The 27,616-nt window shown below is 36.3% G+C and overlaps 1 protein-coding gene across 1 annotated transcript in view; it reads left to right on the top strand.

Moving 5' to 3' along the window:
- The window catches only part of MRC1 (mannose receptor C-type 1), a 113,863-nt gene that overhangs the window by 42,573 nt on the left and 43,674 nt on the right, over positions 1 to 27,616 (top strand). Inside the window, exons 7-16 of the mRNA XM_070381894.1 lie at positions 495 to 680; positions 3,912 to 4,069; positions 6,654 to 6,764; positions 13,039 to 13,154; positions 15,043 to 15,191; positions 19,930 to 20,129; positions 22,627 to 22,754; positions 23,404 to 23,491; positions 24,949 to 25,093; positions 27,490 to 27,531. Of these exons, the coding sequence (XP_070237995.1) occupies positions 495 to 680; positions 3,912 to 4,069; positions 6,654 to 6,764; positions 13,039 to 13,154; positions 15,043 to 15,191; positions 19,930 to 20,129; positions 22,627 to 22,754; positions 23,404 to 23,491; positions 24,949 to 25,093; positions 27,490 to 27,531 (1,323 nt within the window). The remainder of the gene's footprint in view (positions 1 to 494; positions 681 to 3,911; positions 4,070 to 6,653; positions 6,765 to 13,038; positions 13,155 to 15,042; positions 15,192 to 19,929; positions 20,130 to 22,626; positions 22,755 to 23,403; positions 23,492 to 24,948; positions 25,094 to 27,489; positions 27,532 to 27,616) is intronic.

Genomic DNA, 27,616 nt, shown 5'->3' with positions numbered 1-27,616 from the left:
TGTCTAGTTGTGGCACACAGGCTTAGTTGCCCCGTGGCATGTGGGATCTTAGTTCCCCAACCAGGGATCAAACCCATGTCCCCTGCATTGCAAGGCAGATTCTTAACCACTGGACCACCAGGAAAGTCCCCTTGAAATCTGTGCCTCCAATATATTTATAGGACATGGCTAGGACAGGTCTACTGATGATAAAATACAAAAAGAGATAATCTATTGTATCTTCATGTGGCCTTGTATGCATAATTGAAAAGTAAAAGAGATTTCTCATTTGGCTTCATTTTATAGTGAAAGATGGCTTCCATATCATTTTTAGTCTAATATCAAACACATTCTTCTCTATATTTTATGAATACCTATGCCAAAAAACAGAAAATAACTATTAGCTGTATTTGCCTATAATAATGAACTGTTTACTATAGAGAATGTTATTAATGGAAAATATTGTTACAATTAAAACTCTTTTAAAGTGTTTTCCAAACTCTTTTTTTTTCTAGAAAGTGATGTGCCTACCAACTGCCCAAGTCAGTGGTGGCCATATGCAGGTCACTGTTACAAGATTTACAGAGAGGAGAAGAAAATACAAAGAGATGCCTTAAGAGCATGTAGGAAGGAGGGTGGTGACCTAGCAAGTATCCACAGCATTGAGGAATTTGACTTTATTATCTCTCAGCTGGGCTATGGTAAGAACTTCCATCTATAATATGCTTGACTCTTGTCTTCCTGACTTACAATCTGTCTCTGGAAAATTTAATCATAAATGTTAAATTTTATAATCTAGATAAATTCAAATTAACAATTCAATAAACTTAGTGACAAATATTAATTATGCCTAAAATATAAAAATTGCATAGTAACTTAAAGAATTTCTGTCACTGAGAGAACATTTGATTTTTTCCTTTAAACAGTCTTCTTTAAACTTGTGAACAATATTTCACTTATTGGAATTTGTGTGTGTGGAGGTATTTTCTATTTTAAGGCCGATATTTTCTCTCACAGGAAAGGTCTCTAAATGAACTATCTCATCCTTTGGAGTTTATTTTCTCTGTTAATCTAGCTGATGCTGCTAGAATGATGAGCAGAAAAATCAAGAAGATGTTTGATTGGAGTGGTTAGATAGTGGCCTAAACCTTTTGAAGTAATTCATATATCCACTTTAGGACTATAATCTAAGAGATACAGAGTAAATGTAGAAAATATAGAAAACTAACATATTGTAAAGTTTTCAAAAATTGGCTCTATCAGAAACAATTGAAAAGTGGGTAAAGGACTTGGGAATGCTTATCCTGAAGAGGAGGAGGGTGAGGAAGGATGTAATAATGATGGACACCCCGTGGTACTTGCTGATTAAATGATGATCATTTTCTTCTTCCACTGATGAGATTGCTGAATAGCTGGACCTGTTCATTTCCAGAGAGCAAAACAAGAGGAAGTGGATGATGGTGATGCTGGGAATGCTTCCTGACACTTACTGTATGAAAATTGATAGGAGTGGGGGTAGGGGAGAAGAAAAAAACAGTGAACAAACAGATGAGATAAATTAGTCTCAGACAAGTACAAAAGATCCCCAACACTGCTGCTGTTAGTGCTTGGCTGAATGGAATCCTTCCTCCTCTGCTCACCTCACTGAATTTAGTAGGGTGATGATGTTCGACTAACTTGTAAATTTCTTGATTACTCTATATTTACCTACCCTGGAACACCTAGACTACACAATAATCATGTAATCAAAACCAAGATATCTGAATAATATCACGACATAGATGGCATGATGCTTATAGTAGGTGATAAACTTTTCAAGTGAGTCAGTGGAAAACAGTTTAAGAGGCTGTAGGGCTAATGTGCAAATTTTCTCTACTTTATATAATATGGTCTATTATAAAGGAGAACCTTATATATTTGTTGCTGTAGTTATTTTGAATTTGGATGAGGAAGGTTGCTTTTAAACTCAGCTAGAGAATTAGTAAATTTTCACTGGAGAAACTTCCCTTTTTATTATTGATAAAGATTTATTTCTTTAAAACCATGCAAATAATATTAATAAAAAATAAGTAATAAAGTTAAAATTAGTGTTTCTTTTCCTAAAATGTCAAACTTTCCAACTACACTTTAATAAAAAATTCCCTCCTTAACCTCTGAAAAAAAATTGTTTCTGAGTCAAAAGCCTAGAAAACCTTTTTTAGCTAATTGAGACAATATCTTTCATGTTAATCATGGAAATACAGTGGATAAGTTGGAACCTACATATATAAATTTTGACTCCATTAACTAAGACAGTTTACTTAACAGATTTACAAAAAACTTTGTCTAACAACATTATGCTCACATCTTAAATATTTTTATAGGATCAAGTTTGTGCGTATGAACTACAAAAGCTAGATGGGAGAACAGTTTAGTGAGAAAAATGTTTATTGGACCCTCATTACTCTGTTATAACTGTGGGACTTGAGAGTTTAGGTTTTCATTGATCTTGAACCTAAAAACCTTGAGGAGTTACATGAGGTCATTTTGGAGCCTATATTTGCTGCTCACAGATCATGATCTGCCAAATTAAGTGAAAGGAAAAGGGATCATCTTGGCAAAGCCATTCATGCCTCATGGTGCTGGAAACATCTGCTGGGGCTGACACTGGGCCAGCCAGGGACTTCTCCAAAAGCAAAGCTGAGTGACAGCTTTTAGGAGGAAGAGGCTACACCATTTAGGGAAATTCCTATAAGATGTGGCATATTTCTCACTTTCTACTATTAATACAACATCTTTACAATCTGTTGACAAATAATTTTATTTAACTGTTTAAAGAACATAGATCAAGCATCCATGATGGAATTCCAGGGAGATAACTTAAACACATGTTGAATTGTGTATGCCTCCAATTTTTAAAAATGTGGAAATGTGTATGATTTTAGCTGTGAGATTGCAGGCCTTCAATTTTATCCCATTTATGCTTATGCTATTTAGAACTTTTAGAATTACAATTCCTGATAAAATCAATGATGCTTTTCATAGAATTTCAGAACAGAATGATTACCTTTTATGTCTATACCTGGTAGTTTTTTATTCTAACTTTTGTTTGTTTGGGTTTTTCTGGTATTTTGTGGTGACAGTGATGATGGATTCATTTATATTTATAGACTAATAAGTGCTAAATGCCAAGAGAGTCCATTTATTCAGTTGATACATCTTCTTACTGTATGGATCATTTTAACTTCTATTACAGTGATTAAACTTTAACAGAAGCACCTAGAATTTTCTTGGTAACAACCTTGTTAGTAAAATAGAAGTGGTTTTTAAAGTTTTTATTTTAAAACCTTCACTACACTAAGATTTAATAGTAGTCAAATAGATTTATGTATAAATAAACTATATATTTCCAGCACCATGAGTTTGATTGGTTATAGTAAATTATTTATAACAAAAAAACAGTTTCACAAAATAGAGGGTAATGATAGATCTACTTCAGTTTCATTTTAACAACTCTCAGGAGATTAAATCTGCAGTAGCACACACAAAAAAGAGTACAGTCACCTTCACAATGTGAAGAATACATTACATATTTTTTAATATAAATTTATTTATTTTAATTAGAGGTTAATTACTTTACAATATTGTATTGGTTTTGCCATACATCAACACAAATCCACCACAGGTATACACGTGTTCCCCATCCTAAACCCCACTCCCTCCTCCCTCCCCATACATTACATATTTTAAACTAAAACTGACAACACAAAATGTCATTGACATCTCAGGCTACAGAGGTAGATCCATTTAACTTGCAAGTGGATGGTATATTATGATAGTTGTAATATCAAAAGAATTGTTGATAAAGAAGGGGTCTTCCTTTCCTGATAACCTTTTGATCTTTGGAAAGAAAACTTTGTGTAAATTGCTTCTGTGCTTTTCTTCCTGTTTAGAGCCAAGTGATGAGTTATGGATTGGCTTAAACGACATCAAGATTCAAATGTACTTTGAATGGAGTGATGGCACCCCTGTAACTTTTACCAAATGGCTTCATGGAGAACCAAGTCATGAAAACAACAGGCAAGAAGACTGTGCAGTGATGAAAGGCAAAGTAAGACATTTTTAATTAGTGATATCTAGCAAAAGCCACAGGAGAATTTTCCTTTTGCCCCACTTATTATATATCATTGTTTCCATTGTTTCTATCCTAATGAGTTGACATAGATCAAAGTTGAACTAGAATTCAGATTCAGTCTCTTGAGTATCTTGGCCAAGTCATTTTCAAGAAGACCAGAAAAGCAGCAGATAAACTGTCATTTCAAAGATGAAATTAACCAGTACGAATGCTCATATTGTTTGCATTTGGTTCTAAATCATGCCATATGATTATATGGCTTGATTAAACAAGTTTCAGAACTTTGGTTCTACTTTCAGCTGGTTGCTCCGAGTGGATGTAGACCTGGTTAGATCTATCCTGGGTCTTACAACCTTGAGTCTGTGCTTGGAGAGCGACTTTTGTTATTTTAGGTTACACAGAAGTGTCAACTATGAAACGATGGCTTCCATGTTGGAAATCAGGCAGTTTAGCTATGAAGTATATCATCAAGTTATTTTTTGTTAATAAACAATGAACATGGTGGTTAAGAGGCTGGGTTTTAATGCAAAACATTTCCTTGTTTGTAAAATGAGTATAATTGTACCCAGCTCACATGGTAGGTATAAAGATTAAATGGATTAACACATATAATGTGCACTGTCCCCGGCCCAAACTTGGTGTTCAGTAAGTATTAGCTACAGTTTTTGTCATTGTGGTTGGTTTCACAGTGAAAAATTGAAAGCTTAAGGAAAGAATATGTATTAATTATTGAAAGAATAGGCAGAAGAATATCCTGGGAAGAGGAAACCAGAGAGCTTTGTTCTTATTGAGAACTCGAAAGACAGTATGGCTGAAAGCATGGAGTGAGAGGTGGAGAGGTGGGTAGGAAAAGTACTGGCAAAGAGAAAACATGCATTAGCCCAGGAGCAGCCAAACCAAATCTGCAGTTTGCAAATATTATGCTGGCTGAAGAGCTGAGTACCAGATTGTAGTGGCTGAGACTGAGTGAAATGTGAGGATTAAGTCAGAGTACAGAAAACCACTTTTCAAGGTGTTTAGCAGTTGAGGGAAGGGGATGAGCACTCATTTAATGTGAAATCTCTAGGGAAGATAGAAAAGGTAGAATTTGAAGCAGAATGAAAGATGCCACTTTAAGTTCATAGAGGACCCTCATCAATAGAAATAGGAAGAAGGGAGGGAAGGATACTGTTTTCAGGTTGGGTGTGTTGCATGGGAGTGTTCTTTCTGCATGGCTTTATGTGTACTCTGGGACTTCCCTGGTGGCCCAGCAGTTAAGACTCCAGGTTTTCACTGCAAGGGAGCTTGGGTTCAATCCCTGGTCAGGGAAGTAAGATCCTGCATACTACATGGTTTGGCCAAAAATAAATAAATAAATAAATGTACTCACTTAACTTGAAAACAGCTGCTGGTAGGGATGGATGAGGAGGCTGTGTGCAAACCTTCTGTTGAACCATCACTTAAGGGCTTATGAGCATTTTTAATTTCTATCTAGGTCCTTCTCCATTGTGACCTGACAGTGAATATATAAAAACAAACTGTGGCTACAGTTTCTTCCTACATCTTTGTCAGTTCAGTTCAGTTGCTCAGTTGTGTCCGACTCTTTGTGACCCCAGGGACTGCAGCATGCCAGGCTTCCCTGTTCATCACCAACTCCCGGAGTTTACTCAAACTCATGTCCACGGAGTCAGTGATGCCATCCAACCATCTCATCCTCTGTTGTCCCCTTCTCCTCCTGCTTTCAATCTTTCCCAGCATTAGGGTCTTTTCAAATGAGTCAGTTCTTGGCATCAGGTGGCCAAAATATTAGAGTTTCACCTTCAGCATCAGTCGTTTCAATGAATATTCAGGACTGATTCCCTTTAAGATGGACTGGTTGGATCTCCCTGCTGTCCGAGGGACTCTTGAGAGTCTTCTCCAATACCACAGTTCACAAGCATCAATTCTTCGGTGCTCAGCTTTCTTTATAGTCCAATTCTCACATCCATACATGACTACTGGAAAAACCATAGCTTTGACTAGACGGACCTTTGTTGGCAAAGTAATATCTCTGCTTTTTAATATGCTGTCTAGGTTGGTCATAACTTTTCTTCCAAGGAACAAGCATCTTTTAATTTCATGGCTTCAGTCACCATCTGCAATGCTTTTGGAGCCCAAAAAAGTAAAGTCTGTCACTGTTTCCATTGTTTCCCCATCTATTTGCCATGAAGTGATGGGATGAAATGCCATGATCTTAGTTTTGAGTTGAGTTTTAAGCCAACTTTTTCACTCTCCTCTTTCACTTTCATCAGGAGGCTCTTTAGTTCTTCTTTGCTTTCGGCCATAAGGGTGATGTCATCTGCATATTTGAGGTTATTGATATTTCTCCCAGCAATCTTGATTTGGCTACATCTTTGTAGCCGAAGTCAAATTTGCAGTTTCCTGGTAAAATATCCACTTACTTTTCCTCTTCATAGATGCCTTTTTCTGTTAATAACCTCGAATCTTTGTTTCCCTTTTCAGAGGCACAATTATAAGAAAATAGCATCAAGGTCAAACAACTGATAATCATTAAGATTTTTTTCCCCCTTGCTTTCTGCAGGATGGGTACTGGGCAGATCGGGCATGCGAACGGCCTCTTGGTTACATCTGTAAGATGAAATCACAAGCCCAAACTCCAGGAGTAGTGGAAGTGGAAGCAGGCTGCCAGAAAGTGAGTATAGAACGCACCCGATGGTTTCAGATCAGCAAAGTCGATGTGATAGACTTAGCTTATTTTTGTCTGTTGAAGTACTTAGTCGTCATAGTAGCCAAATGCTTCAGCTTCAAGGTATTGCTAATCTTTGACCCAGTGCATTGTCAAGGACATCTCTAGTGGATAACCTTAAGTTGTAGCCAGCAAATTATCCTTAGTCATTTTTTCCATTTTTAATATTTCTGGTGACCTTGTTCTTGGTGGGGATTCATCTCTGGGAATCTCTGAGGATCTAGAAGGCAGGAGGTCTACATTCCAGCTGGTAGTAGCTAGTAGTAATTCAGCTAAGCCAAGTCAAGCCATGCAATCCTATTGTGCTTCAATCTCAGCTGCACCGTGGTTAGTAATACCTCCTAGCAAGTCTTATCTTTCTTTGAGGTTAAAGTAGATTATTTCTGTGAAACAGTTTCTGAAAACGCAAAGAAGCTACAAAAACACAGGGTGTATGGTTATCATTTTCCTGTTTGATTGCTGAGTTGCCCATCTTCCTCTTTTTTCCTTTCTCACTTCTCTTGGATAAAAATAAAGTAGCAACTGATTTTCTGTCCAAGAGTGTCACGTTATGATCAAATTATCTTATAACAAACACCAGAATTCATGAAACATAATTGAGTACTATACCATTAAACCATAAAGAAAAATAGAGCAGACACAGAAAATCACAGAATGTGAGAGATAGAAAGAATATCTTAGTGACTATTGAAAACCCCCATTTAAATTTTGCATTCTGGAAATTTCAGCCAGAGAAGTGGTAACTTTTTCAAGTCACACAGAGGGAAGTTAAGAACCCAAGTCTCCTGCCAAGTTCTTAGACTTTCACTGCTGGTTTCACCACCAGTACACTTATATATTCTTTACTTAATCATGTGCATATACAGGAGATTGTCTATTATTGTAACTTTCTGTAATTAATAAACCAGTCCTTAAATTTTACTGAAGTGAAGCGAAGTGAAAGTAGCCCAGGCATGTCCGACTCTTTGTGATGCCATTGACTGTAGCCTGCCAGATTCCTCTGTCCATGGAATTCTCCAGGCAAGCATACTGGAATGGGTTGCCATTCCCTTCTCCAGGGGATCTTCCTGACTCAGGGCTCGAACCTGGGTCTCCCACATTGTGGGCAGATCTTTACTGTCTGAGCCACCGGGAAAGTAAATTTTATTACTTCTATGCAATCAAAATTTTTTTATATATATTTTTTCTATTAACTGTCTACAATCACTGATAAAATCCAATTTAATCATTAGGTTGGTAATAAGAAAAGGAAGAAAGTATCAGCCAATTGTTTGTTGAGTGTGGTTATTTTGCTTTCAATAGTCTTAAAAGATTAATTTTGTTGTTTAGTTGCCAAACCATGTCTGATTGTTTTGTGATCTCATGGACTGTAGCCCACCAAGTTCCTCTGTCCATGGGATTTCCCAGGCAAGAATAGTGGAGTGGGTTGCCATTTGCTTCTCCAAGGGATCTTCCTGATTCATGGATTGGACCCAACTCTCCTGCATTGGCAGACGGATTCTTTACCACTGAGCCACCAAGGAAGCCCTAAAAGATAAATATTACATTTCTAATTAGACAGGAGAGGAAGCAAAGACTTAGAGATATTAATTTGGCAAGTTTTTAAAAACACATGCTTTAGGCAGTGGTTTCCTCAGATCATTGGGAAGACTAGGAAAAAAAAACCACTTGCTGGCAAAAGAAGATAACAGAGAGGTTTTGTTGTTTTTTTTTTGGTCTGAGCCTGGGTACTTGGTGTTTTGGGAGTATTTTTGAAAGTTCAAAACTACAGACCTTCTATGATCAAGATCTGGGATTCAGTTTGCAATCCATTGCTATCTCTGTGGGAAACCTTGATTTAAGAAATTAACATGAAGTGGTCCTGAGTTGCTAATATTCCTGAATGTCTGATAGATGCACATGTAAATCCTCTTTAGAAGACCCCTTCTCCAGGCTGATTGAGAATCCCACAGATGAGTTTGAAATCCAAAATTATAAAACATACCATCATGAGCTTTAGATAGTGGAATGAATGGATGTGACATTAAAGTGACTGGTTTTTTCAAATGCTTATGAGAAGTAAAAGGTGGAATTGAAACCATGGACCAGGCACCATGTATTATGTGGGATTTCTTTATGATTCAATTCTAAATATGTTTTGTTTCCATTGAGATTCTTTGACCTGTGAACTGGGGTGTGTATGTGTATATGTGTGTGTTTTCATGCTGGTGGAAGTTTTGGTGGCAGTAATGGGAGTTCTGTGTTTTAGTCTCTAAATAATTGGGAGGTACTATTGATTTTCATTCCACTGCATTGTGCTCATATAAAGTTTTTGTTGTTAGTTGTTGAGATTTTCTTCATTATCTAGTTCATAATCAGTTTTTCTAAATATTCCATCTATGCTTGAACACATAGATGGGATCTCATACAGACCATGGGATCTAAAGAGTCAGACATGACTGAATGAGCACTGATAAAACTTAGCAATTATATTATCCAGATATTCTATATTACTAATATTTCATCTGTTTGATATAATATTCTTATTGTGATTCTATCAAGTTTTGTCTTGTATACTTTTCATATGTATTTATATCTTTCTGGAGAATCAGTTCTTTAATTATGTAGTTATTTTCTTCATTCATAATAATGTTTTTTACCATAAAGTCAATTTTAAATAATATTGCCACAGAAGCTATCTTCTGTTTGGTGTTTGCCCAGAATCCTGTTTTCCAGCTGATTGCTTTTAATCGTGCTATGTAGCTGTAGTTTAAGAATGGCTCTTGTAAATGAATATCTGCATTTTAATTTTAATCTAATTTGAGGAACTCTGGCTTTTAACTGGTGAAGACATGAGCTTAGAATTGTTTCGCATACCAATCTATTTGGATTTGTTCCCACCATATTATTATGTGCTTTATTTTGTTTACCGTTCTGCTTTCTTTCTTTTTTCTCTTTTTGTGCATAACATTGGTTCACATTGGTTCTAATGAATATATATTCCCCCCTTCCCTCCTCTGAAAAAAGTGAAAGTTGCCCAGTTGTGTCAGACTCTTTGAGACTCCATGGACTGCAGCTTGCCAGGCTCCTCTGTCCATGGAATTCTCCAGGGAAGAGTGCTGGAGTGGGTAGCCATTCCCTTCTCCAGGGGCTAGTCCCGACCCAGGGATCAAATCCAGGTCTCACACATTGCAGATTCTTTACAATCTGAGCCACAAGGGAAGCCCCTTTTGGGAAATTCTACATTTTTACTCCTTTTTTTTTTTTTTTTCAAAATGGTTAATCTTATATTTTTAACATGCATTCTTGTCTTGAAGTTAACCAGTCTCTTTCTCTGCCTCCTGAACAAAATAAATGTTATTATTCCACTTATAATTCAGAGTTTTTTAAAATTTGAAATAATGTTAGACTCACGAGAAGTTTAAAAAAAAAGAGTACTGAGAAGTCTGCACTCGACTTCTGCCAACGATAGTGTCTTATCTAACTAGAGTACATGATCACAACAGGTGGTTGGCATGGATACAATATGGTTAACTAAACTACAGATCTTGTTACTATTCCATTCTTTAGCTTCCCACTTCCAATTAGTTATCTTTGCTATTTGTCCAGGCAGTTAGATCTGGATTTACTGACATTTATTGACTTCTTTGCTCAGTGTAGACTTCTAGCTCACTTACTCCTCTTGACTTTACTTTCTTGCCAAAGTTAATCTTTCAGAAGTTCTTTTCACTGGGATTTGGGAGTGGAAAACTCTCTGTCTGTGTTTGAAAATGTCTTGAATTCATCTTCCCTCTGCATAGTAATTTAGGTAAGTCATTTTAGAATTCTAGATTGACAGCTGTTTTCTGACAGCACTGTATATATTATTTCATTTTCTCCTGATCTTTATTTTTGCCATTGGAATTCCTGTTAAACTAATTCTTCTTCTTTTTTTATTTAAAAAAAGTGGATAATCTGTATTTTCTCTCTGATTGATTTTAAGAGTTTTTTCATTGTCTCTGTAAGTATAATGTGTTGAGATTTGGATTTGCTTTATTGGTTCCATTTGGTGTGGAGTATCTCTTCATTTTGAGGATTTGTATCTTTCCATTCTTGAAAATTACCAGTCATTCATTCTATTCAATGCTTCTCAAACTTCTCTCAGGATGCTTTTCAACCTCATTCACCAAATATGCATGCTCAGTTGCTTCAGTCATGTCTCCTGCGTCTCTGGCACTGCAGGCATGTTCTTTAATGCTGAGTCACTGGGAAAGCCCTCTGTATCTTCTATATTTTCTATCAATATGATTTTAAACATCTTTTCATAGTCTCATCTCTCTTCCACATTCAGTCAGCTTACTAATCTTTCTGAAACCACATTTTCTATGCTTTATCTGGCCATTGAGTTTTTAACTTCATATTTTTCTTTTCTAGAAATTCTGTTTTTTTGTGTGTGTAGTCAAATCCTGTTTTTCTTTGTTCATAGTATTTTGATCTTTCCTCATTGATTATCTTTCTTCCTTTGTCACTTAAATCACCATACCATGCTTCTTTCCCACTTGGTTTTATTATGTTAAACTGTTGACTCTCCCTTAAAGGAGACATTTTTCTTAGATGGTTTATAATTTTTGGTTGTGAATTAGTTCACCATCCCATCTCCTCCTACCCTCAAATGTCACAGTCTTATATGACCTGGGTTGTGGAAATATTTCTGTTGTGTGATTTTGCATTTTAATTCTCAAAGCACCTGTAAGATTCTCCTTTTGTGTATTTTATTTTTCATGTTTTGACTATGGAGGCTCATACAGTGTGGATAGCGTAAAGTTGGGACTGGCACCCAGCTGTGTGGCACAGACTTGGTACTTGTTTTCAGCAGAAGAATTTTCTTCTTTCTGTGTCCAAATCCCCAAGCAAGTGACAAGGATCTCTTAATTTCCTGTTTTTGTGGGTGGTGTTTTCTTGCTCTCCTTTCACAGAGGGGCTACCATGAATGGGTATCATCTTTACACAAGGACTTCAGATCTATGGGCTTCCCTGATGGCTCAGTGGTAAAGAACCCGCCTGCCAATGCAGGAGATGTGGGTTTAATCCCTAGGTTGGGAAGATCCCCCAGAGAAGGAAATGGCAACCCATTCCAGTATTCTTGCCTGGGAAATCTCAGGGACAGAGGAGCCTGGCAGGCTGCAGTCCACAGGATCGTAGAAGAATCGGAGATAACTTAGTAACTAAACAACAACAATCAGTTCTGTCTCCCTGCCTCAGGTGAGCTGATGGCCCAATATCTTAATCTGTATGAACAGTGAAACCCTAATCCATAAACTTCAGGACCTTAATCTTGGTCTAAAATATGACTAGGCAACTACAATCTCAGCTTGTACATTTTCTATTCCAGCCTTTTCGTTCTCTAGTACTTATTTTTGACCCTGAAGATTTTTCCTTCTTTCTCTCAAATTCTAGTATGGACTTTCTGTTTATTGCCATGTTTTTATTTAGCATTTCTATGTGTTTGAATTGTGGGAGAGGAACCATGTCAATTTATGATGCCAGGAGTTTGATAGGTACTAACCTTTGACCCGGAGAAGGTGATGGCACCCTATTCCAGTACTCTTGCCTGGAAAATCCCATGGATGGAGGAGCCTGGTGGGCTGCAGTCCATGGGGTTGCTAGGAGTCAGACACGACTGAGCGACTTCACTCTCACTTTTCACTTTCCTGCATTGGAGAAGGAAATGGCAACCCACTCCAGTGTTCTTGCCTGGAGAATCCCAGGGACGGGGGAGCCTGGTGGGCTGCCGTCTATGGGGTCGCACAGAGTCGGACACGGCTGAAGTGACTTAGCAGCAGCAACCTTTGACCAGATGGCACAGCTTTGTACTCACCATCTACTGCTGTCTTCAGTAGGTAACTAAGCTTGTTATTCTGCAAATTAGTTCCTGTGGCTTCCTGTTCTAAAACTGAGAACTTACCCATTTCATTCAGTTTCTCTGGTAAACATTTCACAAATCGTTTTTGTTGAAAATTGCATCAGAATGGAAAGAATGACTCCCCTCACCCCCATTTTGTATCATAATTCGTCTTATGAGGAATAATGCACTCTCATTTTCTTTATTCACATAAATTGTTTTCATTGCATATCAAGTTACTGATATTTGTGTTATTTACATGCTTCTATTGTTTATCAATTTGTGTTTCAATATATAGAAATTATTAAAATAATATTATATAATAAATATGCATGATATTCTGCTTGATAATATTAATAGGGCTGGAAAAGGCATGGATTCTACTGCTATTTGATTGGACACACACTTTCAACATTTACAGAAGCAAACCAAACCTGTGTAAGTGAGAAGGCTTACCTAACAACTGTTGAAGACAGGTATGCAACTATTCTATTTTAAATATATATATATCAAATAATGAAACATTTTCAGAAGAGTATATCAGTATGCTCTAAATTTCTGAGTAAATTACACTGAATCTTGAAGTATGGTTTGTAAATATAGAAGCAGTAAAAATCATATTTTTATTTGGATTCTTCATTGCAAACACTAAAAAATATTTTGCTACTTTTAGTACCAAAAAACAAGAACAATTTGCTAATACTCCAGTAAATGTTGTTTATATATCTAACTTTTTTAATGTAGTAGATCTCAAAAGTTTTTAAAGCAGAGAAAGTAAGGAAAATTTATCATCTCAAGAAATCAAACATTCTATTTTTACTACCACCTCCAATATAAAAAAAGGTAGACAGGAACTTCCCTTGGCAGTCCAGTGGGGGTGAGAGGGAGCAGAGAGATTTTCTAGGCTTACTAGACTAGCAGGTCCAGAAAATGATGTGGAGATAGAGAATTTTATGTAACCTTTAACTTCTAGCGTTCTATCCTTCTTTGAGATTTCGGTATTTATTTTTCTCCTACTTTTTTCAAGAAACTTAAAAGAAATTTAATTTTGATTTGGAGTAAACGGGTAAAAATTATTGAATTTTAATACAGTAAGTTATATTTCTTGGCCTTTTAAAGCAGGCCCAATAAGATCTAGAAGATGCTATTGATATTAAAATTCTTTGATAAAATGAAAGACGTCATAGAGTTCATAGAATTTATATAGTCTTTATAAAAAAACTTATATTTCAACATTCTTTCTTCATGTATAATTAAATGTCTGATACATTGCTCACCTCTGAAAATCAGAATATAGATAATTTTTATCTTATGACCTGGAAGTAAGCTACACATTTTTAAGTACCTTGGGAACATGTTCTGGTCTATCTTGTTGGTCTTTGAGTCTACTGGAGCATGGATGTCCCTAGATTTTCTATTTTAGGTTTGCTTTTTTTGTGTGTGTTTTCTGTGATATTTGTGTTCAGGAACTCACTAACTCTTTGGTTCAATTTGGTGTTTAGGCATTTAAGAAAAATTGAGTTTCTTATTTTTAATTTTTTTTTTTTTTTGGTTCAGTTTAGGGAATTAAATTATTCAGACTAGGGTCAAACAAATGTTCTGTTATTGTGGTTTTCTCTCCATTTCCTCTCTGCTTGTGCTAGAGCCATCTACAATTCCCTTGTTGCTGGAAATTTTGAACATCACTTTTCTTTTGCCCAAAGAGAGACTTTTTTGCGTATGCTGCTGCATCACTGTCGTTTATCAATTAGGACAAATTTTTGTTTGCGTTACTAACCACAGTGTATTATTACCAGATGACGCCAAATATAAAGATGAGATCCAGAGGGAGAAAAAATGTTGGAGCTTGTGATTCTGTTCCCAGTTCTTTCTAGAGATTGAATCTCTAGTTCTCTATATTTCTTGATAATTTTCTCTGTTGTTTCAGAGCTGAGAAATGGGAATGAAATTGAGGGGAAAATCGACACAAATTTTCTAATTGTATTATCTTTAATAATGTTGCAGCCTCTCCACTTACTTCACCAAGAATTGTGTAGAGCATCTGAAATATTTGAAAAGTGAATTGATTTTCAAACATTGTATTTTAAAAGGCAACAGGATAAGCAGAGGGACTGATGAGAAATAGAGAGAAATAGTTTGGGTACATTGGAATGATTTTATTCTGTCAACTGTATGATACTTTTCCTTCATAAGATCACATTTCCTTAGCGAAAATTTGCATAACTTAAATGACAAGTAAATAGGACATAATAGGTTTGATTTGCCAACTAAATGATAGCATAGGCATACAATTGAGATGTTTTTCATGTGGATAATTAGAAAAATTCACTTTTTTCCTAAAATTTAGTTAAATTTTTTTTTAAGATATGAACAAGCCTTTCTGACTAGTTTGGTTGGATTGAGGCCTGAAAGATATTTTTGGATAGGACTTTCCGATGTACAACACAAAGGCACCTTTCAGTGGACCGTCGAGGAAGGCGTTCAGTTCACACACTGGAATTCAGATATGCCAGGTATGTGCAGGGCTTCTGTTTCAGGCTTCCATTCACCCCACATATCCATTTGGCCAAACCTGTGATTCCTTCATGTACCTTTCCAAATAGACTTCTGTAAATTCATTGTACTATTAAAATTTTATTATATTTTATTTCACTCTCTTTTTTCTTTAAAAAATGTTCCCATTAGTGTGCAGTGGTCTAAGATAAAAAGGAAGAGAAAACTCCTAGGTTATTTGGTGCCACTCTATTTGAAGTATTTATGAAATAGTGATGAAATCCTTAATGGTCAGAAAGATTCCATGGTGACCACTGATTCACATATTTCTGAGAACTTAAAACTGTCCTCGGGGGTATAAAACTTTCAATGTGACTATGAACAGAAATATGACTGTGCTTCAGTGGTAGAACAAGACTGAGTGCTTACGTGGAATGTATTATTTCAGTATCTTGAACGGGCCACCCTGTTAGCTCTTTACAATAAGTCCCCTCCATACAAACCCTCAAGTGGCGAACTTTCAAAGATGTGAATGTGCCGCTGGATGCCTGCTGTTGTACTATTGTACTTTTCAAGGTACTGTACTGTCATGTTAAAATTGTTTTCTTTATTTTTGTTTTTTTATGTATTATTTGTGTGAAAAGTGTTATAAACCTATTATAGTACAGTACTATATAGCCATCTGTGTTAGTTGGGTTCCTAGGCTAACTTTATTGCACTTACAAACAAATTGGACTTGACAAATGCACTCTCAGAATGGAATTTGATTGTATGTAGGGGACTTAGTGTATATGACTTGGATTTAGTTTTATACTTGTAGAAAACCCATAAGCTAAGTTTCAGTATCCTCCTTGTGTCGAGGTGGAAACTGGGACTTGGAAAATTTATAAGCATGGATTTAGACTAATCTTTGTAATTCCCAAATCCATGCTCTTTGCATGGAGGTCACCCTTTCTCCCTATAAATTTTTATTTGCCTTCATTAATAAGAAGCTTCTGAAATAGACACTCAAATTATTTTTTGCTTTTTTTAATGCACTGGTGACATAGCCTATGATGTAATTCAGTATGACTGCACTCAGGAAATTCAACATCCTTACAGCAAATGTTTCATTGTGCCTAGTTAAAAAGCTATGGAAGGAATAATAGAGCTTAAGTATGCAAATTAACTGTTTGGCCTAATAAGTTCAAATCTTCAGAAGTTTTAAAAATTTGTATCCTCAGTCATCAATAAGGAAAATAGATCAGTAATTTGGATAGTGTGATTTCTGTTTAATTAATTGAACATTCTGGAAAATAGTAAGATTTAAGTTTATTTTGAAAGAACAGGGTAGTATATTAAGAGCTGAATGCATTTTTTTTTTTGAGTGATAATTTTTACTTGCCAGACAACATGCCTTAATTTCACTGGTGTTGATCATTTAGCAGTAGGATACTGAAAGATTAATCTAGGAACATCCTTAGGGAATAAAAATAAATCAAACCACAGTCATAGGGAATTAGCAATCATAGAGAAAATATTTTGGGGAAAGTGTAGTTCTCTAAAACTAAACATATACTGCCTTTAAAAGTATAATAATCAAAGATTATCTCATCTTAGCAGTAAGAAATCCTAATGTTTTTCAAGTTCTATTTTAATGATATTTTGAAATAAACTATGAAGCTTAGTAGGTCCACATTTTATTTTATATGCTTCTTTATCCATTAAAGAATTTTAAAATGAAGATATACATGTATATGTATGAATCACTTTGCTGTATACCTAAAATTAATACAGCATTGTTAATCTACTATGCTCTAATATAAAATAAAAAAATTTTAAGGACACAGATGAACTTATCTACAAAACAGAGTTATAGATGTAGAAAATAAAAATATGGTTACCAGGGGATAAGGGCAGGGAGGGATAAATTGGAAGATTAGGATTGACCTATACACACTGCTGCTGCTGCTGCAGCTAAGTCACTTCAGTCGTGTCCGACTCTGTGTGACCCCATAGATGTCAGCCTATGAGGCTCCCCCGGCCCTGGGATTCTCCAGGCAAGAACACTGGAGTGGGTTGCCATTTCCTTCTCCAATGCAGGAAAGTGAAAAGTGAGAGTGAAGTCGCTCAGTCGTGTCCAACTCTTAGCGACCCCATGGACAGTCCACCAGGCTCTTTCGTCCATGGGGTTTTCCAGGCAAGAGTACTGGAGTGAGTTGCCATTGCTATACAACTACCATATATAAAATAGATAACTAATATGGACCTGTTGTATAGCACAGGGAGCTCTACTCAATAGTCTGTAATGGCCTCTATGGGAAAAAGAATCCAAAAAAGAGTGTATATACGTGTATGTATAACTGAATCACTTTTGCTGTACACTTGAAACTAACACAACAATTTAAATCAACTATACACCAATATAAAATAAAAATTAATTTTAAAAAACAACTTCCTTAAAACATAAAAGAAAAAAATCCATAATTATTATAGGATTTGTGAACTTTGGGCACATACCAAATTGATTTTCTGTGCTCAATAAAAGTCAACATGATGTTTAGGAATTTTCAGCTTCAGAAAATTAACCCTTTTAGGATACTAGTTTGGTCTACTAGTACAATATTATAATAATTGTATTATTATAATTGTAATAACTTTAAAAAATAAAATGAGAAAATTTGTTGCATAATCAAAAGCAATGAGCTATAACTAATATATAATACTATAAAACTTTAATAGAAAATTAAAAGATCTTAGTCTAACATAATTTTCAATATTAATATCTCTTCCAGTCAACCAGAACATATAACTTTTAAGTAGTTCTAACTATAAATATAGTCATTTAAATCAATAAACTTTAAAAAAATTGCTTGAGAAATCTGTTAACTATAGAAGAATTCTCCCATCTTTGTCTACAATCCTAGTTTAAGAAAAAAAAGCAAACTATTATAATTTTCTAAGGAATATTTTCTATGATATTCTTTTCTCTAGATACCTATAAATTCTTCCATTGAGGTTATGGAAAATGTATGTTTATAGGGAAATTAAAACTGTTAGACCTAATATCCATTATATGCATTTGAGACCCCTATTTTATCAAAATATTCACTACTTTCTTGATATTCCTGATATTTTTTCTTTTTTTATTTCTTTTAATTTTTATTTTTAAACTTTACATAATTGTATTAGTTTTGCCAAATATCAAAATGAATCTGCCACAGGTATACATGTGTTCCCCATCCTGAACCCTCCTCCCTCCTCCCTCCCCATACCATCCCTAAGAAAATAACAGTTTTAATGATCTCAAACCATGATAGACAATAATGGGAGCATTCCTAAGGCAGTGCTTGTGGTACCTTAAGGAAGAAATTCTACTTATTCTTTAGAAAATATTAACCCTTTGATTTCTGGTTCCTCTGCCTTTTCTAAATCCAGCTTGTACATCTGGAAGTTCTCAGTTCACATACTGTTGAAGCCTAGCTTGGAGGATTTTGAGCATTACCTCGCTAGCATGTGAAATGAGTGCAATTGTGCAGTAGTTTGAACATTCTTTGGCATTGCCCTTCTTTGGGATTGGAATGAGAACTGAACTTTTCCAGTCCTATGGCCACTGCTGAGTTTAATAATAAACTGTGAAGCCAGTATAATTGTGTTACATCTGTAGAATATGAAATAAAAATTATTCACCTTTGTATATTCTGAATTAACAGATAGAAATTTTTAGCAAATTTTTGAACATTAGTTCAATCTGAAACACACTAATCCTATGACAATATTTCATGATCCAGAAAGTTGAAAGTTCTCTTTCTTCTCTAGCATATAGTATAGTGCTTTATATCCATCAAGTGAGCGAAAAATGTACTAAAAATTCTTTACCTTCATATATATGTATATGAATACTAGATCACAGAGATTATGTAATTTGTCCAAATAAACACTACATAAGACTAAAAAAAATAAAAAAATAAATAAATAAAAAACAACTTCCTTGGTAAAACAAAACCCGTTATTTTTGTCGTTAGGATAGATTTTATCATACTAAAAATATTGTATTGTTATGTCTCTGTTCGGTGGGGGGGACCCCACCAGATATTAGAAATACAAAATGTTACCAAAACCCTGACAATTTTTTTTTTCAGAGTTACTTTCACATGAAGGCCTTGGGTTACCTTCTGGTGACTGTTAATTGCTTTTTATAGGAATACAAGTTGCTTTACAATGTTGTGTTCGTTTCTGCTGTAAATCAAAATGAGTCAGCCATATGTATGCAGAGATCCCCTCTGTTTTGGATTTCCTTCCCATATAGGTCACCACAGAGCACTGAGTACAGTTCCCTGTGCTATACAGCAGGTTCTCATTAGTTCCTTATTCTATACATAGTATCAATAGATACTATGTATAGAATAGTATACAATAGATACAATAGTATACAATAGATAGATATATCAATCCCAATCTCCCAACACATCCCACTTTCCCTTCCTCCCTTGGTGTCCATATGTTTGCTCCCTACATCTATCTATGTCTCTATTTCTGCCAAACCTTAACATTTGAGATTATATTGATAATTCAGTTGGGGATATAGGCCACACAAATAATAGGCAAATAATGATTCAGAAATAGAACAAAGCAATTGTGAAATGCTGCAGAGTGTCTCCTCTACATTTTCTTATCATATGTAGATTTTATCCCACTACTTGAGGCTCAGGTTTGAGCTCTTTGAGCACAGCCAGGTTTCACAATCACCTGTTGTGAATTCTGCTTTGTTACCTGCAGGACGGAAAGCCGGATGTGTTGCCATGAAGACTGGGGTTGCAGGGGGCTTGTGGGATGTCTTGAGATGTGAAGAAAAGGCAAAATTTGTGTGCAAACACTGGGCAGAAGGAGTCACTCGCCCACCAGAGCCCACAACCACCCCTGAACCCAAATGTCCAGAGGATTGGGGTGCCTCCAGTAAAACAAGCTTGTGCTTCAAAGTAAGTATCCATTGCTGAGCTCTTCAAGAACTGGGGATATGTTTCAGCCTAAAGAATCATCTAAGGAATGAAAACAAAACAAAAGCAATGTCCGGGTTGAACCTATAGAAATTCCGATGTTATTGATCTGAAAGGGGACTTGGGCATTTGTTGTTTTGAAAGAGCGTTCCTTGGGTGGAAAGATAAGAACCAGTTGCATTCAGACCAACAAACATGACCGATACTGTAAATAGAAGTCACACCAGCCTTTCTTCACCTGCTCTGCCTTTATCACTCCATACACTTGGCATCTTTCCTCTTTCCCATGCTTTCTGAGCTCACATTTCTTTTTCTCAATAAAAATTCCTGCCCCACCTCATGCTATCCTATGGCATCCCATTTTGGCTCTGTTCTTGGAGCTCAAGCTTTTGGCTAAGTGAATTGATAAACAAATCTGCAATCAAGCCACATGGGGATTCTAGAGAGAATATGCCTGTGTTCTTATTTAACCCCTGATTATGATGCCTGATGGAAGATGAAGGACTGTTAGGTAGGGAGTACATGGCCATTCAGTGACTCGTAAATGACAGTTTGATAGCCTGTAGTCACTTAGTACATTCCTATGTGAGATCACCCATTTTCTCTTTATGCAATCAAGTTCACCCAAACAAATAAAAAACATACCCCGACTCCAGTGAATTAAGCATTTAGGTCTTTTTCTTTCTTGTAAATCATATTCTTTCTAGAGAAGGTTGGATTTAGCCAAATATAGCAATGTATTGGGTTGGCCAAAAAATTCATTTGGGTTTTCCTGTAAGATGTTACAGAAAAACCCAAGCAAACTTTTTGGTCAACCCAATACTTAACTACAACTTAATGACATTATTCTCTAATGGCCAGTTCTCGGGACCTCTTTTATTCTATCCTTTGAGGCATATGGTTCTGGCATGTTTTGTAAGACAGTTAGACAAAGCTGATGAAGAAATTCAGTTGCTAATGTGTATTGGAATGAGGTTGCTTAGTCTCTAACTTAAGGGCTAATTTGGTTGGTAACTACCACTAGCAATAACAAAGACTAATGAGCTATTTAATACAGATTAGCCAGTCCAGCTTAAAGCATAATTTACATAGAAGGGAAAATATTGGGCCAAGACTGGAGAGGATTTTACGAATGGGTTGAAAACTAATACAAAGCAAATCAGGTATTTTATTGTTGCCTCTGGAAACTTTTGAGTTATTACACAAAGGCCAGGTTCATCCTATACACAGCCATTCACGGGAGAGTGGCAGGCTATGGAGATTTGTTGCAGGATTTCTGAGAGACAGTACAGAATTCTCCAGAGCTGGAAAATGAACCAAGAATTCCAGCAGACATTATCTGGGTAGATGTTTAACAAATTCAAATGTGTGCTTCCCTAGGAATTATGATTTTGGAGGTGCTTGGGGTAGGGTTTGTCTGAAAATATATAGACCATCTTTGTACATACTAAGGTGTGAAAATTCTTAATAAAGTTCAGCTATTTTAGTAAGTTGATTTACAAAAATAAAATCTTCTATCACCATCTACACAAGTTGAGTTACTCACAGAGGTCTTGGGAGTTACTGCAATGAAAAGTTGCTCAAGGCACACGTGTCCCAATAACTCAAGTAGGGTCAAGGTGAAGATTGCCTCAGGTTGCTTGGTGACAACTAGACAACCACAGGTCTATTGGAAACAAACTCCTTTTCTACAAGCCTACAATGATACAGGCCATGTCTCATGAGAAGCAATAAATAAAAATTATAAAAGTTGAGGAATACAGTGATGTAAACTGCTCCACTGTTTACATCCTGATGGATCCCTGTGGGTTCCATTCCCCCAGCAGTCCTCTGGGTAATATGACATATTCTCTAAATTCTAAATAAATACTAAATTTAGCTTACATACCATTTTTTTTTTACATGCTCTGTCCAATTACTGTCTGTCATGCCATGACCTCCAATCTTTGTTAAAATATGCAACCATAAGCAAAAATGATAAGATAATTTTAAGAGCATACCAATGAAGCATTGGAAGACTCCCAGGTTATTCAGTGTTTAAGCTAAACAGGATAACAAAACTGTGGCACTATCTTAGGGAGGTTATTATCCTTAAATTTTTATTTATGTTTGCTTCCTCTATATCAAGTTTCTTTCATTCTTTTCCATTTGAATGACATAGTTGACACAACCAAATTAATCCTGTCTTCTGCAAGAAGCTGTATGCCTAACCCATATACCTAAACCTTTCAATCCGACTTTTTCAGTGCTATAAAATAATTATATTTTCTAGGGTTTTCTCAACAAAATCATCTGCTAAACTCTGTTACCCAAATATTCTCTCACAAATTGATTTTCAGCCAAGAGAATTATGTTGCTTGGGGCCATTGTAATGTCTTGCTTTTCGCTAAATGAAATCTCGTCAAAAGTAGATAATTATTTCTCTTGGTTTGATAAGCTGTGAAGTGTAAAATAAATTCTGAATCTGTATTACTTTTAGCTGTTTGCAAAAGGAAAACATGAGAAGAAAACGTGGTTTGAATCTCGAGATTTTTGTAGAGCTCTGGGTGGAGATCTAGCTAGTATCAATAGTAAGGAGGAACAGCAAGCAATATGGAGATTAGTAACGTAAGTATCTTTTCTAGTTAATACTCCTTCCTTTGACCCTTTGAGTACACATTTGTTGTATGTTATTCAGTTGTCAAGTTGTGTCCGACTCTGCAAACCATAGACTGCAGCATGCCAGAGCTCCCTGCCCCTCATCATCTCCTAGACTGTGCCCAGGTCACGTCCATTGAACTGGTGATACTATATCCCAAATCTGTGGGTACTTTTGGACCTAGTTTCACTTCCAAATTCTGGCCTGGAGAATTCCATGGACAGAGTAGCCTGACAAGCTACAGTCCGTGGGGTTGCAAAAAGTCAGACACGACTGAGTGACTTTCACTTCATTTCCAAATGCTTTAATTTTATAGCTATAAATCCTGAGATGAATTGCTCTATAAAAGCATAAGACACTTATTATTCGTTTATTAAATGAATGAATATCTCAATGCTTTACAATTATTTCAAACAGCAGCTTGTTTTCAGGATATTTACAAGTTGTACCAAAATGTGCAACTGTTGAATAATGCTTATATTTAGTCATTTAATCCTTCACCTGTGTACTAACCAATTTATATTTTGGGAGTCATTTTCAAATTTGATTAGGACTCATAGGTAACCAAACTTGGTTCATATAGTACCATAAGCTGCCTTTATATCTTGTATGTTGCAGGGCTAGTGGAAGCTACCATGAACTATTTTGGTTGGGACTGACATATGGAAGTCCTTCCGAGGGCTTTACTTGGAGTGATGGATCCCCTGTGAGTAATTTGATTTCATAGATACTTTTCTTACTTTTATTGTGTCTTTATTTTGATGTTATCTTTTTGGGTTACTCAAAATTTTTGGTAAGATGGGTTATGATGATAATTATAGACATTTTTCTATGCAAAATAAATGCTATGTTAGGGTCATTATTCTGCCTCTGACCCAGGACAGTTCTGTTCACCTGAGGTGGAACCATGATAGACTGAAAAAAATTAGGAAACTCATTCTTCTAATTTATATAAAATAATGTCTTCCTTCTCTCATGCCAAATTGGTATGTAAGTAGCTAGACTTCTTAAAAACTGTTTTATGTTGTCTTATAGACTAGGAGATATGGAAATAACTTTTGATATTCTATTAGAAACCATTGACTTGTGTCAACCATTGACTTTTGTCAGACTTCTCCATTCTCGGCAGGGAGTGATTTTGTGTAATTTCGGTTCTGCCTCCCCTTACCACCCATTAGCAGCTTTTCAAAGCACTTGTGTAGGGTGGATTATTTGATGTCTCCATTGATAGCAAGGGTTTTGTATTTAGATCTCTGGAAAATAGGTCATGATATAGGCTATGATTCCTCTCTGAAAACACCATAGTGGACCTAATCCTAGCCCTCCACTTATTTCCAGTATTCATCTTGGTAACGTTTGGTAGCTTTGTTAGCAATATTCAGAAGTCCTTTTTGTTTGTAAGGAGAACTAGTTTTATTTCTTTCTCCTGGTGAAGTGAAGTCGCTCAGTCGTGTCCAACTCTTTGCGACCCCATGGGCTGTAGCCTACCAGGCTCCTCCATCCATGGGATTTTAAAGACAACAGTACTGGAGTGGGTTGCCATTTCCTTCTCCATTTCTTTCTCCTACCCCTCTAATAAAAGAAAGTTCCAAATATCACAATGAAATGTTATCCCTTCAGGATGAGTTGTAAATTTAGGAACTCACAATACTGAGAAGTAGAACTTCTATACCAAGTTTTTCCTATATACAAATCCCACTTTTGTGGTCCTGGATACATTCCATTTAATAAGAGTAAAGAAAATTTTTTAATAATTAAAATAGTCTATTCAGCTTCAAAAGTTTTCATGTAATAGGAGCTATTTCTTTCCCAGCTGTTCTCATCAAACTTGTTTTCAAAGCAAACATATTGTGAAAAAAAGTAGAGAATAAAAAAGTGAACGTATCTTTCCTTTTGTGTTTGGATGAAAGTGAAAGTTAGTTGCACAGTCGTGTCCAACTCTTTGCGATCCCAGGGACTGTAGCCTGCCAGGCTCCTCTGGCCATGGAATTCTCCAGGCAAGAGTACTGGAGTGGGTTGCAGTTTCCTTTTCTGAGGGAATCTTCCTGACCCAGGGATCGAACCCGGGTCTCCTGCATTGCAGGCAGATTCTTTACCAAGTGAATCACTAGGGATAGATGATTGGTATTGGCTAATGGTTGTAATGTAATGTTTCTAACATAGGTGTCATATGAAAATTGGGCTTATGGAGAACCTAATAATTATCAAAATGTTGAATACTGTGGTGAGTTAAAAGGTGACCCTGGTATGTCCTGGAATGACATTAACTGTGAACATCTTAACAACTGGATTTGCCAGATACGAAAAGGTAAGATGACCTGCCCTCTGCTTTATCTCAGATTGGAACACTAACCTCCTGTGATCCCAAAGTCTTCCCTTTATTCATGCAACCAAACAAATGGAATAATATAAGGGACCACCAAGGGCCATCACTTCACAGGATAAGAGTGAACTCACTGAACACAGATAAATCTTCCAAAGGAACAGAGGATGAAAAGGCCAGCCCAGAATCCTGGACCTGAGCGTGGCCTCCAAAATAGTTCTCAGGAGCTGCTGTTCCTGTTCAGTTCCTGCAGTCGTGGGAGTGGGTAGATGTTTGACTCTGTAAGCAGAGTAAATAGAGTGTGATTTCTGTTGGGGGATTTTCACCCTCTGACCCACATTCATCATCCAGTAGGTGCTATCTCCCTCAGTCTGAACATACTGCAGACTGATTTCTCAAGGATGTTCATCCGAAGAGCTGGCACCATTCTGAGGCCCCTGATGCTATAAGATCCACCATGTTGTTGATGGTCAACAATGATCAATGCATACGCATCAGTTGTGATTAATGACTCACAAAGCTCCACATAGCCAAGTCAGATTCTTTTAAGATAAATAGGCCCACCCTTGAACCAAAATGTATATTAACTTCCTCCTTTGTCAACAGATAAATAGAACCACATCGCCCTCTGCTGTCTGGGAACCTTGGCTACAGCTCCAACTCGCTGAAAATACTGTGCTGCTCTCCTGCTGTTTGCCTTACTCTTGCTTAGATGAGTGTTTACAGTGTTTTCAGGATGGAGGAATGAATCCATTCAGTTCAGTCGCTCAGTTGTGTCTGACTTTTTGCGACCCCGTGGACTGCAGTACGCCAGGCTTCCAAAACTGTCCATCACCAAATCTTGCTTGCTCAAACTCATTTCTATCCAGTCAGTGATGCCATCCAATCATCTCCTCCTCTGTTATTCCCTTCTTCTCTTGCCTTCAATCTTTCCCAGCATCAGTGTTTTTTCAAGTGAGTCAGTTCTTCATATCAGTTGGCCAAAGTGTTGGAGTTTCAGCTTCAGCATCAGTCCTTCCAATGAATATTCAGGACTGACTTCCTTTAAGATTGACTGGTTGGTTCTTCTTGCAGTTCAGGGACTCTCAAGAGTCTTCTCCAACACCACAGTTCAAAAGCATCAATTCTTCAGCACTCAGCTTTCTTTATGGTCCAATTCTCACATCCATGCATGATTACTGGAAAAACCATAGCTTTGACTAGATGGACCTTTGTCGGCAAAGTAGTATCTTTGCTTTTTAATATGCTGTCTAGGTTGGTCATAGCTTCTCTTACAAGGAGCAAGCGTCTTTTAATTTCATGACTGCAGTCACCATCTGCAGTGATTTTGGAGCCCAAGAAAATAAAGTCTAACACTGTTTCCACTGTTTCCTCATCTATTTGACATGAAATGATGGGACCAGATGCTGTGATCTTTGTTTCTTGAATGTTGAATTTTAAGCCAGCTTTTTCATTCTGCTCTCTGACTTTCATCAAAAGGCTCTTTAGCTCCTCTTCAGTTTCTGCCTTAAGGGTGGTATCATCTGCATATCTGAGGTTATTGATATTTCTTCCGGCAATCTTGATTCCAGCTTGTGCTTCATACAGCCTGGCATTTCACAGGAATTTGGAGGAATGAATAGTGGACAGTTTTTCTCTAAAGGTCTCTTTGCTCCCAAGGACTAATTTCCTTGTGTGTTATTGGTAGCTCTATTCTTACAGATGTTAAATTCATTAAACCAAAAGCTACATAACTTGAGTCCTTTTATCAGATTCTGACAAAGTCCAGGTAGATCATTAACTACTTGGAAAGAAAAATATTTAACTTTTCATAAAATGTGCATTTAATAAGAATATGCTTTTTTAAAGAAACTATATTTTATAAATAAATAGCTCGTATCTAATGGTTTCAAATAATGAAAATTTATACTTTCACAGCTGATTATAAGATGTGTTACTGTAAAAATAACATCTATTGAGCAGCTTCTAAATACCGATAACTTGCATATTTTATCCCATCTCTTTACGTGGGTGACAACTCCTTTTTGTAGTTGAGAAAATTAAAGGTAAGAAATTTAAACCTGAACTGGGATTTGAACCTAGATTTTCTGATTCCAAAACTCGTGTTCTTTTCTTTCTTTATATAATGCTACTTGTTGTGCTTAAAAACTGTCTTCCAATTTTTAGTGGTATTGTACCTAATTTGTTGAACTCTTAAACTCCTAATTTTGTTTCCCTTTGCTTTTCTCCCCCACAACATGATAGTAAAATTGGAGAGTGGAAGGAAGAGAAAGAAGAGTTAAGCTTTTAGCTATATTAATCCATGAAAATAATGAAACCAGAGGATATGAAATAGCACAAATTCAATCACCTTTTATATCTTATTTTCTCTTGTTTTCCAGGACAAACTCCCAAACCTGAGCCAACACCAGCTCCTCACGACAGTAGGTGTTTCTGTTTTTTTTTTTTTAATTAATTAATTTATTTAATTGGAGGCTAATTACTTTACAATCTTGTGGTGGTTTTTGC

Source organism: Bos mutus, chromosome 13 (assembly GCF_027580195.1).
Source record: "Bos mutus isolate GX-2022 chromosome 13, NWIPB_WYAK_1.1, whole genome shotgun sequence".
Lineage (NCBI taxonomy): Eukaryota > Metazoa > Chordata > Mammalia > Artiodactyla > Bovidae > Bos > Bos mutus.
The sequence above is the reverse complement of the archived record's forward strand: the minus strand, read 5'-3'. Positions and strand labels throughout refer to the sequence as shown.